Raw genomic sequence first — 16,716 nt, forward strand, 5'->3', positions numbered from 1 at the left:
TTATAAAATCGGCAGGCCATGTGCACATGCGTGCTGGATTTTGTAATCTGCGCACATATGTGCGGGCGGCGCGTACAAGAGGGGGGTAGACTCAAGCAAACATCACGTGGTGACACATCACAGCCTTCCCCAGTTCCCTCCCAGTCTGCTCCAATTAAGGACTGTGAGGGAACTTCCCTAAACCCTTTACCCTACCTTTTTTTATCTTGTTGGAGCAGTAGCAGCTCGCGCGTGCCGTCAGTCCCTTCCCCAGTACAGCTGGTAGTGGTAGCGGCGGCCTTGCGAAAAGAAGGAATCCTGTGGCACCTGTATTTGGACAGCTGGCTGATTCGAGCCAAGTCACAGGAAAAGAGCCACCTGGTGACACACAAGGTGATCTCCTCCTTATTGCAGGAGCTTGGTTGGGTGGTGAACCTGACCAAGAGCAAGCTTCAGCCCTCCCAGTCACTGGAGTATCTAGGGGTCCGATTCATCATGGGACAGGACAGAGTTTTCCTACCGAAAGTTTGGATCCAGAAATTGAGGTCTCAAGTGCGTCAGTTGATGTCCTACCTCCAGGTGCTCAGCTTGATGGCGGCTACCCTGGAATTGGTGCAGTGGGCAAGGGCAAATATGTGTCCTCTTCAGCACTCTGCTGTCTCGTTGGAACCTGCGGTCTCAGAACTATGGGGTAGATTTTAAAAAGCATTTACTCGAGCAAAACTGGTTTTTGCTCGAGTAAATACACTTTACTCAAGTAAGTGGGCTTTTCAAAATTGCTACAATATATGCCATTGAATTGTCCATAGGATTTACTCAAGTAAGTGCACTTTACTCGAGTAAATAGCTTTTGAAAATTGCTACGATAGTATGTCACATTTACATGCGTAACTCCTTTGAAAATGACCCCCTATGCGTTTTGACTTCACTTGCCAATGGAAATCTGCTCCCGCCTCCAGTGGTAGTTGCAGGAGGATCATCTGAGAAAGGGAGTTCCTTGTCCTCTCCGACCAGGTTGGTACTCACGACAGATGCGAGTCTCCACGATTGAGGGGCTCACTGTCTGGAGCTAACAGCCCAGGGGTGCTGGAATGCCAAAGAATCCCGCTGGCACATCAATTCCCTGGAGGCCCGGGCGGTACAGCTGGCATAATTGCAGTTCAGCCACAGGCTGCAGGATCAAACAGTTCGTGTGATGTTGGACAACATGACGACAGTGGCCTATGTCAATCGCCAGGGAGGAACCATGAACCAGCAAGTGTTGCAGGAAATAGACCAGCTGATGGAATGGGTGGAAGGTCATCTGCAGATGAGCTCTGCCTCTCACATTGCAGGAAAAGACAACGTAAGAGTGGCCTTTCTCAGTAGGGAGAATCTGGACCCAGGAGAGTGGATGTTGTCAGCCGAGGCATTTCAGTTGATTGTAGCTCACTGGGGCCTTCCGTTCCTAGACCTGCTGGCGACTTCTTGAATCCAAAGGTTCCTTGATTCTACAGTCGCAGGAGAGATTCCTGGTCCCTGGGAATAGACACTCTCGTACCAGTCTGGCCAGAGGACAGTTGCTTTATGCCTTTCCTCCGTGGCCCTTGCTGGGTAGGTTAATTCGCAAGTTCAATAGCTACAGGGGGCTAGTACTCCTGGTGGCACTGGACTGGCCCAGGCATCCATGGCATGCAAATTTGTGACGACTCCTTGTGGAGGCCCTTCTTCATATTTCACAGCACATAGATCTGTTACAGCAGGGACCGGTTCTTCACGAGGATCCTACTCAATTCTATCTTACGGTTTGGCCCTTGAGAGGGCTTGCCTTCTCTGCGGTGATTTCCACTTTACTCTGCTCTTTCAAGTTCTCAACTTCCTTGGTTTATGTGTGGGTTTGGAGAGTTTTTGAGGCCTGGTGTGAGGAGTGGGGTGTTCTTCCTCATTCAGTTAAGATCCTTCTCATTCTGGATTTTTTTTTTTTTTTACAGGATGGATTGAATAAAGGCTTGGCCCTTAATTCCTTGAAGGTGCATGTTGTGGCTCTTGCCTGGTGAAGGTGTTTCATTGTTGTCTCATCCTGATGTGACCCGTCTCACACTCGAGTAGGTGATAGGCAGCGCGGCATAGCAGGGATAGGTCCCGGGTGTAGACACAGAGCACTGAAGCTGAAGGTGAGACAGACTGAAAGGGTTAGTACTCACTGAAGCAGAAGCTGTATAGTTGAAGGTCCTGGCAGGCAGAAGTTGTTCAGTGGCAGGCACCAGAATAGGGAGAGCAGGCCCTCGAGGAGAGAGTACCCGGTATCCCAAGATAGGTACCTGAAATAGAGCAGAAAGGCCCCCGAGGAGCCAGGTACCCAGGTTAATGAAGAAATACCCCAAAGGGCAGAGAGCATCCTGCGGCAGCTGGGAAGCGGCAGAGCAGCTTAGACCAGAGGCAATCCAATCCAATCCTTGCTAACTCAGTTTGTTAGCAAACGAAGGGCAGGCTAAATACCAGGATGTGATGACATCACTTGAAGGGGATGCCCCCGAGGTTCCCGCCATGACGTGGATAAAGATGTGGGTGGTGTGTGCGTGCGCGCGCACCCTAGGAGGTCCTCAGAAAATTATAGCGAACGCTGATCCGGAAACGCCGGAGAGCGCGGCATGAAGACGCGGCAGCAGCCATCTTTCCAAGGCTTGAGGAGAGAGAAGGAAGAAAGGTGAGGCACAGAGGTCGAAGCCGTCTGAAACAGATGGATGCAACATGTATCTGTAATATCTGTTAGATTATTGTAATTCTCTTTTGCTTGGCGTTCCCAATTATCAAATTAAGCAGTTGCAACTTTTACAGAATACTGCCACGAGATTCATTTCTGGTTTACGAAAGTTGATCACACTTCCCCTTACTTTGAAAAAGTTGCATTGGCTTCCTGAAAATTACCATATCAGATTTAAGGTATTATATTTAACCTTTCATGCATTGCATTTCAGTTTACCGAGTTATCTTTTTAAGTTACTAATACCCAACATTCCAACCCGTGCCTTCCATTTGTCCCAAATGGGCCTTCTTAATCTTCCTTAATTATCTGTTATCCCTCTTGACTCTACAAGAGAATCATCATCATTTAGTTATCAAGCTCCCGCTTTATGGAACTCATTTCCTTAAGAACATAAGTTGCCATACTGGCTCAGACCAAAGGTCCATCAAGCCCAGCATCTTGTTTCCAACAGTGGCCAATCCAGGTTACAAGTATATGGCAAGTATCCAAACATTAAATAGATCCCACGCTACTAATAGCAGTGGCTATTTCCTAAGCCAACTTGATTAATAGTGTTTTATGGACTTCTCCTCCAGGAACTTATCCAAACCTTGTTTAAACCCAGCTATACTAACTGCCCTAATCACATCCTCTGGCAATGAATTCCAGAGCTTAATTGTGTGTTGAGTGAAATGTTTTTTGCTGATTTTTTTTTTTTAAATGTGCTACTTGCTAATTTCATGGAGTACCCCCTAGTCTTTCTTTTATCTGAAAGAGTAACCAATTCACATCTTAGTCCTCTCATGATCTTAGAGACCTCTATATATAGGCCTCTGCCAACTTTTCTCCAAGCTGAATAGCCCTAACCTCTTTAGCCTTTCCTCATGTGGAGCTGTTCCATCCCTTTTATCATTTTGGTCACCCTTCTCGGTACCTTCTCCAGTACAACTATTGTTCTGTCCCCAGCAGTGGGTACATGTTTGTATCTGTCTGTATTGTAGATTAACTGTGTTTAGTGCAGTCCTGACTTCTGAGGATTCTTAATAATGAAGCACTGTTTGTAACCTATGATAAAAATCTGAGCCTTGTCTTTAAGAGGCCCCCCCTTCACTTTCGCTCACCATCGGGAGAGCTTGAATCCTATTCAACCTAACTTAAGTTTTCTAGGGTGCCTTATAGGTTCAAAGGACTGCCCTTCATGCTCCCCCTGTGTTACATGATTCTTAGGCTTGTTGCCATTGGACCCTGTCCTCTGCCTCTAGCTGTGTGGAGGCATTTTCTTTTGGCAGCTTTCGGCTACGAGGCAGTTGCTCCATGCTTGCCTCTGAGTAGCTATGTGCTCTGTGTTACCCCCTGAAACGGATTGGGTTTCACCTTCCCTCTTTATTGCCTTCTTCTATGGGCTAAATCAGCCTCATATTCATCTCATCCTTCCCACCTCTACAATAACTAACTCCTGCAACACAAGAAACTCCATTCTCCTTTCTCCTGCCATAGTAGTTACCAAAGATTCTTGCCTGGAGCTTGTGTCTGAAGTGCAACAATTGTAAGTAAAGCTTACTTGTGCAATAAACAATTTCAGACTTTACAGAATCTTTGTCATGAGAACCGATTGGGGGGGGGGGGGGGGGGAAGTTTAGCTGCCTGGGTAATAAAACATGGATGTTTTATGAGAGCCAGAACAACTATATCTTTTTGAGATGAGGTAACCAGAATTGCACATAGTAATTTAGATGCGGTCTCACCATGGAGCGATACCAAGGCTTATGACATCCTTTGTTTAATTCGCCATTCCCTCCCTAATAATTCCTAACATTCTATTTGCTTTTTTTGACTGCCAAAGCACAATGTATTATCCACTATGACATCTAAATCTCTTTCCTGGGTGGTAACTGCTAATATGGAACCTAATATCATGTAACTACAGCAAGGGTTATTTTTCCCTGTAATGCAACACCTTGCACTTGTCCACATTCAATTTCATCTGCCATTTGGATGCCCAATCTTCCAGTATCGCAAGGTCTTCCTACAATTTATCACTATCTGCATGTGATTTAACTACTCTGAATAATTTTGTCATCTGCAATTATATCACCTCACTTGTCATATCCTTTCCAGATCATTTATAAATATATTGAAAAGCCCTGGCGCAAGTACAGATCCCTGAGGCACTCCATTGTTTAACTTTATGCACTGAGAAAACTGACCATTTAATCTTACTCTGTTTCCTGTTTTTTAAGCAGTTTGCAATCCACGAAAAGACACCTCCTGTCCCATGAATTTTTGTTTTCTTAGAAGTCTCCCATGAGGTACTTTGTCAAACACCTTCGCAAAATCCAAATACCCTACATCTACTGATTCGCCTTTATCCACATATGTATTAACCTCAATAGGGCGATCTCCAGCAGAAATACTTAAGAATCTCCATTGAAAGCTTCCTTAGAGCATTTATATCCAGACTAAGCTTCAGACATTAGAGAGAATCAGAATTCTGTTATTGAGGTGAAGTTATCCAGGGTCCACGAAGGTTTGAAAAGCATGATCTAGATTTTGTTTGAAAATGCAGTTCTGGACCAATGTGGGTATGAGCTACCATCATTGAGATTTCACTCTGCAAAGCATGAGGCAGAGATACCATCAGAACAGCCTGTCCTTTCTGTCTCTGCACAGATTTCTTCCTCAAGCCCAGCAGATGCACCACCACCTGTTCTGGAAGTAGTATCAGATAGCACATCTCTGCACACACCTACTGAATTGAATGTACCTGAAGGCATAACATCTTCACCACTGACATCAGTCGTTGCATATCCACCTGAATGTATCACAAAGTTTTATTAATTCTGAGTTTATTCTGATGTCTGAATGATTTGGGGGAGAGAGCATTATGCATTTGGCTGAGCAGGCTAATGTATTGTATTGTAACTGAGAGTGCATGCTTATCTGTATCTGCTGCAGCAGCTCTCAGCCTTTTGTGTCCATATGTATTATACATGTAGACCTTGTGTCACTTATACCTTCTGCCTCTCCTCACATAATGCTAGGTGACACAAATAGCTTTCCTAGTAATCCATGAGCTGGATCAGAGTAGTGTGTTTCCTTGTATTTTTTTGGGTAGTTCTACATATTCTGTGGAGGAAGAGTCTAGCACGGGCCTGCTTGCATTATACATCCTGGCGTTGAGGGCATCCTGTGAGGACATGGAGAACATCCAAATCAAGAAACTTATCACACAACTAAAGCGCCAGCTCCATGAGGAGAAGAAGCAGATAGGTAAGAGCTGAGGTGAGGGAAAACTGAGAACTGACTGGAAGGAGACAGTTGGGAACTGCCTATGGGTGTTGGGGGGGAGAGAGGTGCTGTGAAGAATATTTTCTAAATTTTAACTGTTTCAATCCTTTTCCCCTTCCATCACTACCAGACTGTCCAATACCTCTAACTTCCCACTCACTTTCCCTTTTTCCCCAGTCCCTCCATCCTTCTATTCCCCTTCTCTATAAAGAAATGTTATTCAAGGCAGCATGGTTTAAAAGAAGATGCAATATCTGTTTCTAACCAAGATTCATCTCCCTTGGTTTCAGTGATGGAGGGATTCCCCCTTTCTAACTATTATCAGTATGGCCTGGGTGTTCTCAGCCTCTGCATCAATCACAAGAGGATCGATCCCCATGTGATTCAGAAGCTCCTCACTGCTCAACAGAACAAATTCAGCTACAGTGATGGGACTTCAGTAGGTAAGAGGTCATCAGAAGCCAACTGCAGAGCGCAGAAGGAATTGTATGTGGTGCTCAGCACTAGAATAATAGTGTGGTGATGCAGAGCGGGACTGAGGTGCATTGACAGAGCTGTCTGAGGCTCTCGGCACTAGAATAGCAGGGTGGTGCTGCAGTGCCATACAGCTGGCAGTTGGTGTAGGATCCAAACGCCCTTCAGAGCTTAAGTCTCAAGGGCAGTTGGTCAGCTGTTCATATTATGACCAAACCTGCTTCAAGTTTAGTGAATAAATTAATATCCAATTACTGATATCTGTGAGCTATAGCTAGAGCGCCAACTATTCATTTATAGTAACACATACATATGGTAACATAGTTAATGTCGGCAGAAAAAGACCCAATGGCCCATCCAATCTGCCTAGCAAGTGGTTTGTTTTTCTCTGGGAGGAGTTTGGGGGTGCCCCACTTCGTTAAAGGGGAAGGCGGAATCGCTCCTTCATTTTATTTGTAAAGTTTGAGGACAGGAGTGGGAATAGGGCTGCAGTAGCCCTGATATGATTTTGCAAAGCTGTGGGGTGGAGGAGACCTGTGTAGTTTTTTATTTATTTATTTATTTATTTTTTAACTTGGAAGATTGGGCTGTAACAGCCTGCAACTTTTTTTTGTTTAAACTTTAAGGATGTGGGAGGGATCAGGGATTGGCTCGCTATGGCCCCGCCTCTTTTTTATTTTAATTTTTTTTTTTTGGGGGGGGGGGGGGAGTGGGGAGAGGAATAAGATCACTGCTGGCCTGTGAGGTTTTGTTTCCCTCTGTATTCAATAAGCTGACGAGCAGCCAAGTTATCTGGATAGTGTCATCTAGGTAACTTTTTAGCCAAGTATATTCAGTAGAAGATAAGTTCCACTGAACATTCAGCTAAAGTTATCTGAGTAACTTTACTTGGATACCTTTGCCGCTCACCGATTATTGACCTGAATGTTTTCTATTTTTCCTGATGTGACCAGAGAAACACAAATTTATTATAACTGTTTTCTTGCTATGAAACCAAAAGTAATTGTTCTAGAAGCTGCAAGTGCTTAATGAAGGAACAGGCCACTCTGTGTCCTCACTGGAGGAATGATTTTCCCTTTCTTTTCTTTCTAACCTGGCTTTTCACCTCGACAGCCTGTTCAGACTTGGTTTACTTTCCAAAATGTAATGCATTTCTGGGTCTCTCCTACTTGTAGGCCTTTCTTTTATTCACTTTTTTCTTTTTTTTTTTTTTTTTTAATGTTTCTTTTTGCTGTTCAAGATAAAAAATTTGTAAACTTTTTGTTGTCTCTTATGTTAAATGGCAAAAATAAATGCAACACTCCACCCTGGGAGCACCTCTACAAAAATGCAGGTGCTTTACCGGCGGGCTCTGCAACTGTTCTCAAAGGAGCAGTACACGGGTGCTTTCCCTGTGAAGTGTGCCCCAGGGAAAAAGAGTCCGGCTTTTCTCATGACTACTTTCTGTAGAAAATAATGTGAATTATTTTTCTCCCCTCTCCTGCCCAACAATGCTCACGTTCCATGCGGGCAAAAGTGTACGCATTGTACAGGGAGGAGAGTTATCGGACAGGCCCTCTATTACCCGGGTATCTTGCTCTTCACCTGGATAAATGGCTTTTGAGACTTGTTCTCTTTATATTATATTATAACTTTCCGTTCCTCGCTTGCTCTGAATTTCCCTTGTACTGTCACTGATGCAATGCTCTGGCCCCACACAATGTTCCCCATAGAGGGGTTACCTTGCTTTTCTTGGTTATGTGTAACTTTGTATCTGTGTAAGTTGTTTTTTTTTTTTCTTCTTTAACTTCTGATCTGTTTCACTTGTGTAGGGTTTTCATAGCATGAATATTGCTACCGCAGTGCAAAAGTTAAAAACACAATCAGTTTGTCTAGGGATGGGAGTGGCGAAGCAGAGTCTGCTTGTCTTTTTAGCCAAACAGTTGGAAACTGAACCTACAGTCACCTTTCTGCTCTTCAATGCACAGACACAGAAGCCGTGGCTGGTCTGGCTTTCCTCTGCTTGGAACGGTCCAACCTATACACTGCTGAATTGGTGGCAAAATTCAGCCAAGCCGTCGGAGCTGTGGAAGAGAGGATTCTGCAGCACCAGATGCCTGAAGGCACTCTGGGGAATGTTTACAGCACACCCCTTGCTGTGCAGGTAAGGGAGGTCTTGTATGTAGACAGAGACTAGGAAAGGCTTTGTGAAAGTGTGGCTTCCGTCTCTGAATCCTGCTTTTCCCAACACAACAAAGGAGAAGGTGACCCTAAAAATTCATTTTTAGTTAAAATATTTGTTTTTCTTTATATCTTCACCAGTTGGAGGGAGTCTGATAGGGGAGATAGCAGATACTGGTGCATTATGTGGACTTTCACTGTTGGATTTGATGGAGGTCACCTTATGGATGATGGCAGATATTTCTCTCTTGCTCTTCCTTGTTTGTAATAACTTACTACGGTTTCTCTGTCTCCATTAATTCTCTTCCTTAGTTCTAATATTCTCGCAAAACATTTCTCTTCCTGAAAGTCAATGATAAGGTTGGCAAATCATGATGGGGTTCCTTTTCTAGGATCTAACCCTTAAAGGTATGCTTATTTATCACCAGAGAACCTAACCAAGCTTTTTCTTAAGATCACCGGCGTTTAAGCACATTCCGCGCAGAATTTCCCTGGTGTTTTTGGACTAAGTTCATTCTGTCTTGCTGCCTCTTTACAGTTGGGGGTTACCCTCTCCCCAGTTGTCCGTTTAGATTCCAGAATGGTAGGCTGGAGCCCAGTCCATTACACCTACTGCAGAACTGCCAAAGAAAGCAAGCTACAATATAAACGTGCACCGGGCAAGAAATTGTGCAAAAACTAAAGAATCTGCAAATCAAGGAATTTTGCAGTTGGTGCTGCCTGTTGTTATTGCCAAGGTTTGTTCTCCTGCAAAATCCCTGATCCCAAACCAACTCTTATATGCATTCAAAAAGAAAATTAACAGGACGTTTTTTGTATTCATTTCCCATTACTTGGCTACACAGGATTGAACTGGATGTAAAAATGTTTTGTGAATTTAGTGCTTGTAAAAGGTTAGTAACAAGGGTATAATAAATACAGAAAGATGGCTCTTGGAAGGGTTGGTTTATAATCTAAATGGATTACAGTATTTTAAAAAAAAGTGGCTTTTTCTACAACTGGAACTTTTTTTTTTTTTGTGAACCCAAGCACTTCACACACAGAGAGAAAATAAGCTGTAGATATATTTTTCGAGGCTGGCACATGACAGGGGCCTGCGTCCACATCCTGCACTGTTTTCAGTTTTTCTTCAGCCCCTCGTCACTGACAGCTGCATGAACCTTGCAGACCATATCGAAGTCTATTGAAAAAGCTTTGTCCAGGTAACCTCGTGGCTTCAATTCCCTGCCCTGCGAACCCACAACATTTTACCAGGGTAAAATTTAGCCAGATGAAAAGGGGGGGGGGGCACATTCCAGCGGTGTATCCTAAACTGATCTGGATAGCGCCCGCATTCAGCACTATGCGGATAACTTTAGACGAGTAAATCCGGTCGGGGGAAAGCCCGATCCTAGGGTTATTTGGGTAACTTTAGCTGGGTGTATTCAGCAGCAGACTTACCCAGGTAAGTCCTGCTGAATATCCTGCCTAAATGTGCCCGAGTAACTTTCCACTCCCCATGGACCTCCATAGCTGATGTATACCAGCAGCTTAGAACTGATCTTTAGAAGTTATTACTGGGCAGCATCTGGCTTTCCATTTGCAGAAAGGACACTTCAGTCTGAACTGGCAAATGGGAAAAGTCATAGAGATCTGTGTCCACTGAGCCAAGGCAGCGGTCCAAGTGCCCCACATCGACTCCCAAAGTGTGGGGTCTTTCTCTTCAAACAGTAGCAGCTCTGCCCCAGAAGATGTTGCTGGAGGGTGGGAGCATCTGAGGAGGCGTGCCACTCACTTCTTCTGGTAGAGTAGCCTTTCATGCCAGCTGAAGAGACTTGACAGCAATGTAAGTTTGTGGCAGTTTTGAAACATTTTGCCTTGATAACAGTATCTGTCTTGTAGGTAAGCGGTACTATCGCCTGTCTCACAATTTTTGGAACTCTTATGTGCCCCAGATAATGCTGGATAATCCCCTCCATTCCTTCTGTCACTAATCCCAGAGTAAGCAAAACCCAAAAGTTGCTGGATAGCAGACAAGCCTGGGAGGGGGGAATACTTTGCTGTCTTGGCAGTAAGGTTCTTATGGGCCAAGTTAAAATGAAAGGAATGCAGGAAATTGGGTAACAAAGGGATCTTGAACAGAAAAAAAGTGTGAGAACCACTGTCCTCAACAATGCTTGCAAATTCTGCTGTTCATTTGTCTATGCACCCTTTAGTGATCTCATAAGCTATGAATGTGTCCAGCTCATGGATGGGGTCTGCAGTGTCTGCACCTCTGTTAAACTCAAGAGCTGATGATTCCAGAACCCTTTATTTTAAAATGCATTTCCTTTACATGTAGCCAGACCAGTCCAGATGCATGGGTTGTGCCCACCAATCAGCAGATGGAGACAGAGACAAACAGGTTGAATGATGTCGCACCTTATATAGTCCCATGCTGACCTCAGCCTGTCTGTGTTCTCCGTCTCCAGCAGATGGAAGAGCATCTCGTGCTTCATGCTGAGGTCTGGCTAGAGCCCTCGGTTGAGTGGAGCTCTGGATCCAGGCAGACTTCCTTTTATTTTAAGAATAGGGTTTAGATGTACCAGTTATACTTTTGTCCCTATAAAGATTTTTTTAAAAAGCTAGGTAGAGCATACATTGTACAAATCAACTCCTCGTTTACATTTCATTACTCCAAATGACCTAAAATCTTCAGTGACGTCAACTTTGCTGTTCGTACCTCTGACTGTGTATGTAAAACTTTCTCTCTCTTTCTCTCCAGTGGAACATGAAAATCCTGCTGGATTCTGTCTAATCACATGACCCTTGGTAGATCAAGTTTGATAAAGAAGGTTTAGAGAAGTGATTCAAACCCTATTACAGTCTAAAAAGACTTCCATTTCATTAACACATGTGACAGTTTGGCGCATATTTGAGGACTGGTATTCATCTCACAATGTCTCAGGTCTTACACATTTTACAGGAAGGCTTAAGAAAGATTTAGCTCTCTTCGCCATAAGGTTCAGGCAGTGGTGTTTAGCTTGTTTTAGGGGCCGTCTCTTGATTGGATTTCTATCTTCCTATCCAGATGTGTCTCATTTTCTTAAAGGAGTAAACTGGCTTAGTCGCTATTCAGGGGTCCAGTTCCTTCCTGGAATTTAAATTTAGTCTTAACCTATCTTACAGAATCTCCATCTGAGTATATGAGGGAAGCTTCAGTTACGTCTTGTTGGCTTTTAGTATAAGCAGCTTATTTCAGAATTACAAGCACTTTTATATAGGGAACCCTCTGGAATGTTTACAAGGAATATAGTGAAAGTCTGCACAGTAACTTCAGTACCTTCATCTGAAGGTAATTTCTCCTTTTCATCTTAATGAGGCTGTGTCTACTTTACTTTCCTTTCCTAGGGAATCTTGCAAAGAGGCATACTCTACTCTTCATTGGTTGGAAAAATCCTCTTGTGTTACTTGAAAGTCAGTAATGATTTTCAAAAGTCTGATCATCTTTTCGTTTTATTCGGGGGTCATAGGAGAGGTCTCGTGGCCTCTAAGGCCGCTTTTGCAAGATGGGTTAAAGGCGTGATTGGAGCTTCTCTGCCTAAACAGATTAAAGCACATTCTACTACAGCTCGGGCAGCTTCGTGGGTGGAACTAAGATTGGAGATTTGTAAAGCACCGATTCTGGCCAGGTTTACTTTCTTTCCCCAAGCACTGCAGACTTGATGTGCAGGCCAGGGAAGAGACTACTCTTGGCTCTGAAATCCTAAGAGCGGGTTTGGCAGTTTCCTGCCTGCTGGAAAGTAGCTTTGGTATATACAATTCCTTTAGACTGGTTTGGCTGAATGGAAAGGAAGGAGAAATTTTGTTCTCACCTGATAATCTTATTTTCTTTAGCCCAGCCAGATCAGTCCAAAGCCCCTCCCTATTCTGCCAAACCGTTTTCATCTGTTCTGTATTTCAGGAAATATAATGAAATGCAAGTTCTATTTTGTTTTTTTCACTCTTTTCAAAGATAGGATCATTGTTCTCTGAATTAGTTTTGATGTTTACTTTTCTAGTTTCCTCCTGGAAACCCCCTGGTTTCTTTGGGGTAGGATTTTGGAGAATTTTTCTTAGCTTCTGCATGATATACTGACAGGCTGAGCTCAGCACAGGACTATATAAGGCATGGCATCATCAAACCTGTCAGTTTCTGTCTCCATCTGCTGATTGGTGTGTGTGTGTGTGTGTGTGTGACCCATGCATCTGCGCTGGTCTGACTGAACTAAAGGAAACAAAATTATCAGGTGAGAACAAATGTCTCCTTTCAGAACCACTTCCCATTACCCCCTCCCTACATGTTAGCTGTACCTAAACAATCTCACAGCTCTCTCCATTTGCTTTTCTCTCCCCTGCTCATTCTGGATTCTGTTCTCAGTTTCTGTCTGCTCTGGCAAGCAATGACAATGAGATGGAGTGCTCCAAAGCCATCAATGTCTTGGTGGACAGTGTGAATCAGGGGCATTTCAGTAACCCTATGCCCATCTCTCAACTCCTGCCTGTTCTGTATCGCAAGACCTACCTGGACATTGCTAAGCTCAACTGCAAGGATGAACAAGGTAAGGAGCTTGAGGGGCCTGTGCACTAATGGATTTTAGCTACTTCCCATCTGCTAAGTAAATGCCCCAAAGTAAAAATATATAAATACAAATTATTTTACTAGGTATTAATACTTAATGAACAATCCAGCTATAATATGTAAGATTCTTAATGGAATCCAAAAATATCCTAATTCCCTTTCAGGAATGACAATCACTGAACAAGTACTCAGCCACTGATCTTCTTATTTTAATTATTATTTATCGTTGCACTTCACATTTTCACTAAAACATTTTCCTTAAATAGAACCTTATTCAACACTTATTATACTACACTACTACCCACTCCACTGCACGCACACAGTTACCCTCATTCAAACCCACCCACTCGCACTCCCCCGATATTATTCATACCCTCTCTCTATATATTTAACATTGCTTTTGTTTCAGCATGAGGTATATGTGACAATATCTACACATTTATTACTGCTTGATACATTCAATATTGCCTTGGTTTTTATATGAGGGGTGAGAGTGTGTGTTAGGAATGTTATTGGGATGCGTGTGAGAGGATAGGGGAGTGTGAGTGGCTGGGTTTGAATGAGGGTAACTGTGTGCGAGCAGTGGAGTGGGTAGAAGTGTTGAATAAGGTTCTATTTAAGGAAATTGTTTTAGTGAAAATGTGAAGTGCAACGATAAATAATAATTTAAAATAAGAAGATCAGTGGCTGAGTACTTGTACAGTGACTGTCGTTCCTGAAAGGGAATTAGGATATTTTTGGATTTCAGTGATTATACAGTCCTAATAGCGGTGTGAGTTCTTGGTTGTGTGGAGATTCTTACTGGAACCTATTAATATTGGAACAGTTAACTACAAATCAAGAGTTTCAGTGGCTTAGTAGACTGTGTGTTAAATTAGACCTTAAATGCCCAAATCTCATGTTATCCCCTAAATACAGTAATGGATCTGCAGAAAACCCCTCTTCCCCCTGCCAAATTGGAATCAGGTCGCCAGGCTCATGCAACCCTTAGATCTCCCTTTTACTTTAGAGGCATATTATTAGTTTAGTACACTGGGCATTAAAGCCAGCATTAAAACTGTCAAGTAACTCATGTTATCAGTTAGCACATAGACTCCTAAATGGTGGCAAACGTATCTACAGGCAGAGGTGGGATGCACTGTAATTACAAATACAGTCTCTTTATTTTGTAACCTTCTTTATTTAGTGTCCTGTATAACCAAAGTAAAGGACACTAACTACAAAGTAGGCTAAAAATTTAAAAAAATATATCAAAATAGCATGACAGGGAAGCCAAAATATAGTACATAAAGGTTTCCCAACCAATCAGATTGTTTGTTTTTGGCCTTGTTCTGAACATTCCAGTCCATTAAGCAGTGAGCCATGGAAAGGTATTGGTTGTATTCCCCTGAGAAGTGATGATGCCGGGATGCACTTACACCTCGGAGTGCCCTTATCTTCCCTATTACTGGCAAAAATGTTTTAAACCAGCCCGATGGCCCCGAGGCAGTGTTGTGCACTGCTATGCAGATGGAAATGGATGTCATTCCTGGCGCAGATCTTCTGCTTCCCGGGTGGGCGGGGCTGGGAATGCTGAAGAGGTAACATTCACAGGGAAGTCTTGGCTGTCATTCAGGAGTGACGCACACTTAGCCGTACTTGGGCTCCATATTAGCTGAGTTCCAGAGGGGGAGCTTTGCTGGGCGGTCCCCCGTCCAAGAACTGTTTCTGCAGTGGCTGGGCTGAGTTGGGAGGGTGGTATAAAATGGAGGGGGGAAAGCACCAGGTAATGCTTATGGTTCAGCTAGAAACCCAAAAAGGAACAGGGGGAAACTGCCGGGCCAAAAAAGTTTGAAGTCTTTGTCCAGCATTTAAACCTTTGCTGTACTGTTACGCTGGGGGACGGTTACGGAGCCAAGTCAGCCATGCCGGGATTTGAACTTGTGAACCTTGGCATTACAAAGAAGCCTTTACCTGCCTGATTCAGATAATATACTCCTCTCCCTCCTTCCTGCTCGCGCTCTCTCATCTTGCCCTTTCCCCTTTTTCTTTCTTCTTCCCCCCTCTCTTCCATTCCTGCTCTCACCCTCTTCTCTCCTCCCCTCTTCATTTGCCCTAATCTCGTCCTCATCCTCCCTCCACTCATGTTAACAGACACTTTGGAGCTGGGCCCTGCCCGCAGTGGATCCAAGGCAATCATTCCTGAAGAAGGGCGGATCCAGATTCGGCTCAGCATCGAGGATGACTCTAGTCTCAGCATGGGATACAGCAGACTGCTCCATGTAAGAGCAGGATCATCTCTCTTGGATGTGATGAAAATGGCACAGAAAGCAGAGGCAGCAGACTTCACGTAAGGCAAAACCACACTGTTTATGGGAACAGCTTTTTTTTTTTTTTTTTTTTTTTTTTGTGGCTCATATCTGGTGCTGAGATGTATATTATTTTCCATGAGTAGCCTCCACCATTCGTATTGGGCCTGACTGGGAACTGTCCCAACTATGCATGCTGCCTCCGTTCTGTCACGTTAAGCTCATGGCTGTTTAGTTTACTGGTTACAATTGCTCTTTATGTGCTAGGACAGCTACTGCACAGTGCAAACAGATTGTAAAGCTCAGGGTATATGCTGCTTACTGCTGATGTCATCAGCCCATTGCTACTGTCTAATGACATCAGCAGTAGAAAGAACATATCCTGAGCTTTTTATCTGACTTTTCTCTGTTCTGTGACTGTAAAAATAACGTGTTAATCAATTGACCAAATATTTCGGGGTGTCCCTGGACAGCTCCACACAGGCAACTTAAGAGGAATTTTTACAGTGACTTTTATCACCAGTGGGGCACTTTTAGGATAAGATCTTGGGGCAGGTCAAATTTTTTTTTTAATTATTTAAAGAACAAAGGCGGTACGAAAATGAAATGTGCACAGAGAGTATACATGGTACATGGCATCCATTCCCTTCAAAGCTGTACAATACCTTTTAGACATAAGAGTATGATTGATAGACACTTCAAACCACCAAAAGCATATGTCATAAGCTGGCCCCAAAGCCACTCCAAATCTTATCTTACAGAGACATGTTTGAGCAGAAACATCAGCTTTTCTCTCAGTGCTATCTCATTGTAGGCAGAGATTTCCATTGAGAAGCTTTTACAAAAGGACCTGCATGCAAAATATGGTTCAACAAAGCTTTCTTGGAGGTATCCAAGCCTTGACTTTCTCCAAGAGGCACAATTCCGGGGTGAGAGCTAGGGGCCATCCTGAAGATCGCAGCCATTTCCCACTCAACATTATTCCAAAAGGCTACCGCCAACGGGCACAATCATCACACGCGAAGATACGTACGATGCAAAAGGCAGACCATTGGCTCAGCTCTCCAGCTACAACGATATTCTAGGAGTAGCTCTCCAGATTTTTCCCCACTCCTTTGCCCCCCCCCCCCCCCCCCAATTTGAATCCACTGCAGCTCGTCCTGACTGTGCTGCAGAGCCCTGTATAACCTCGGGGGAACAGCAGGCCTTGTGCCTGGCCTCCA

General features: G+C 43.8%; 1 protein-coding gene across 2 annotated transcripts in view; it reads left to right on the plus strand.

The window, feature by feature from the left end:
• The window catches only part of TCN2 (transcobalamin 2), a 54,381-nt gene that overhangs the window by 24,993 nt on the left and 12,672 nt on the right, over positions 1-16,716 (plus strand). For both annotated transcript variants that reach the window (XM_029570928.1, XM_029570927.1), the window contains exons 4-8: positions 5,820-5,974; positions 6,283-6,435; positions 8,434-8,609; positions 13,005-13,185; positions 15,339-15,534. In XM_029570928.1, the coding sequence (XP_029426788.1) occupies positions 5,820-5,974; positions 6,283-6,435; positions 8,434-8,609; positions 13,005-13,185; positions 15,339-15,534 (861 nt within the window). The remainder of the gene's footprint in view (positions 1-5,819; positions 5,975-6,282; positions 6,436-8,433; positions 8,610-13,004; positions 13,186-15,338; positions 15,535-16,716) is intronic.

The sequence above is a fragment of the Rhinatrema bivittatum genome, chromosome 11 (genome assembly GCF_901001135.1).
Source record: "Rhinatrema bivittatum chromosome 11, aRhiBiv1.1, whole genome shotgun sequence".
Taxonomy (NCBI): Eukaryota; Metazoa; Chordata; class Amphibia; order Gymnophiona; family Rhinatrematidae; genus Rhinatrema; species Rhinatrema bivittatum.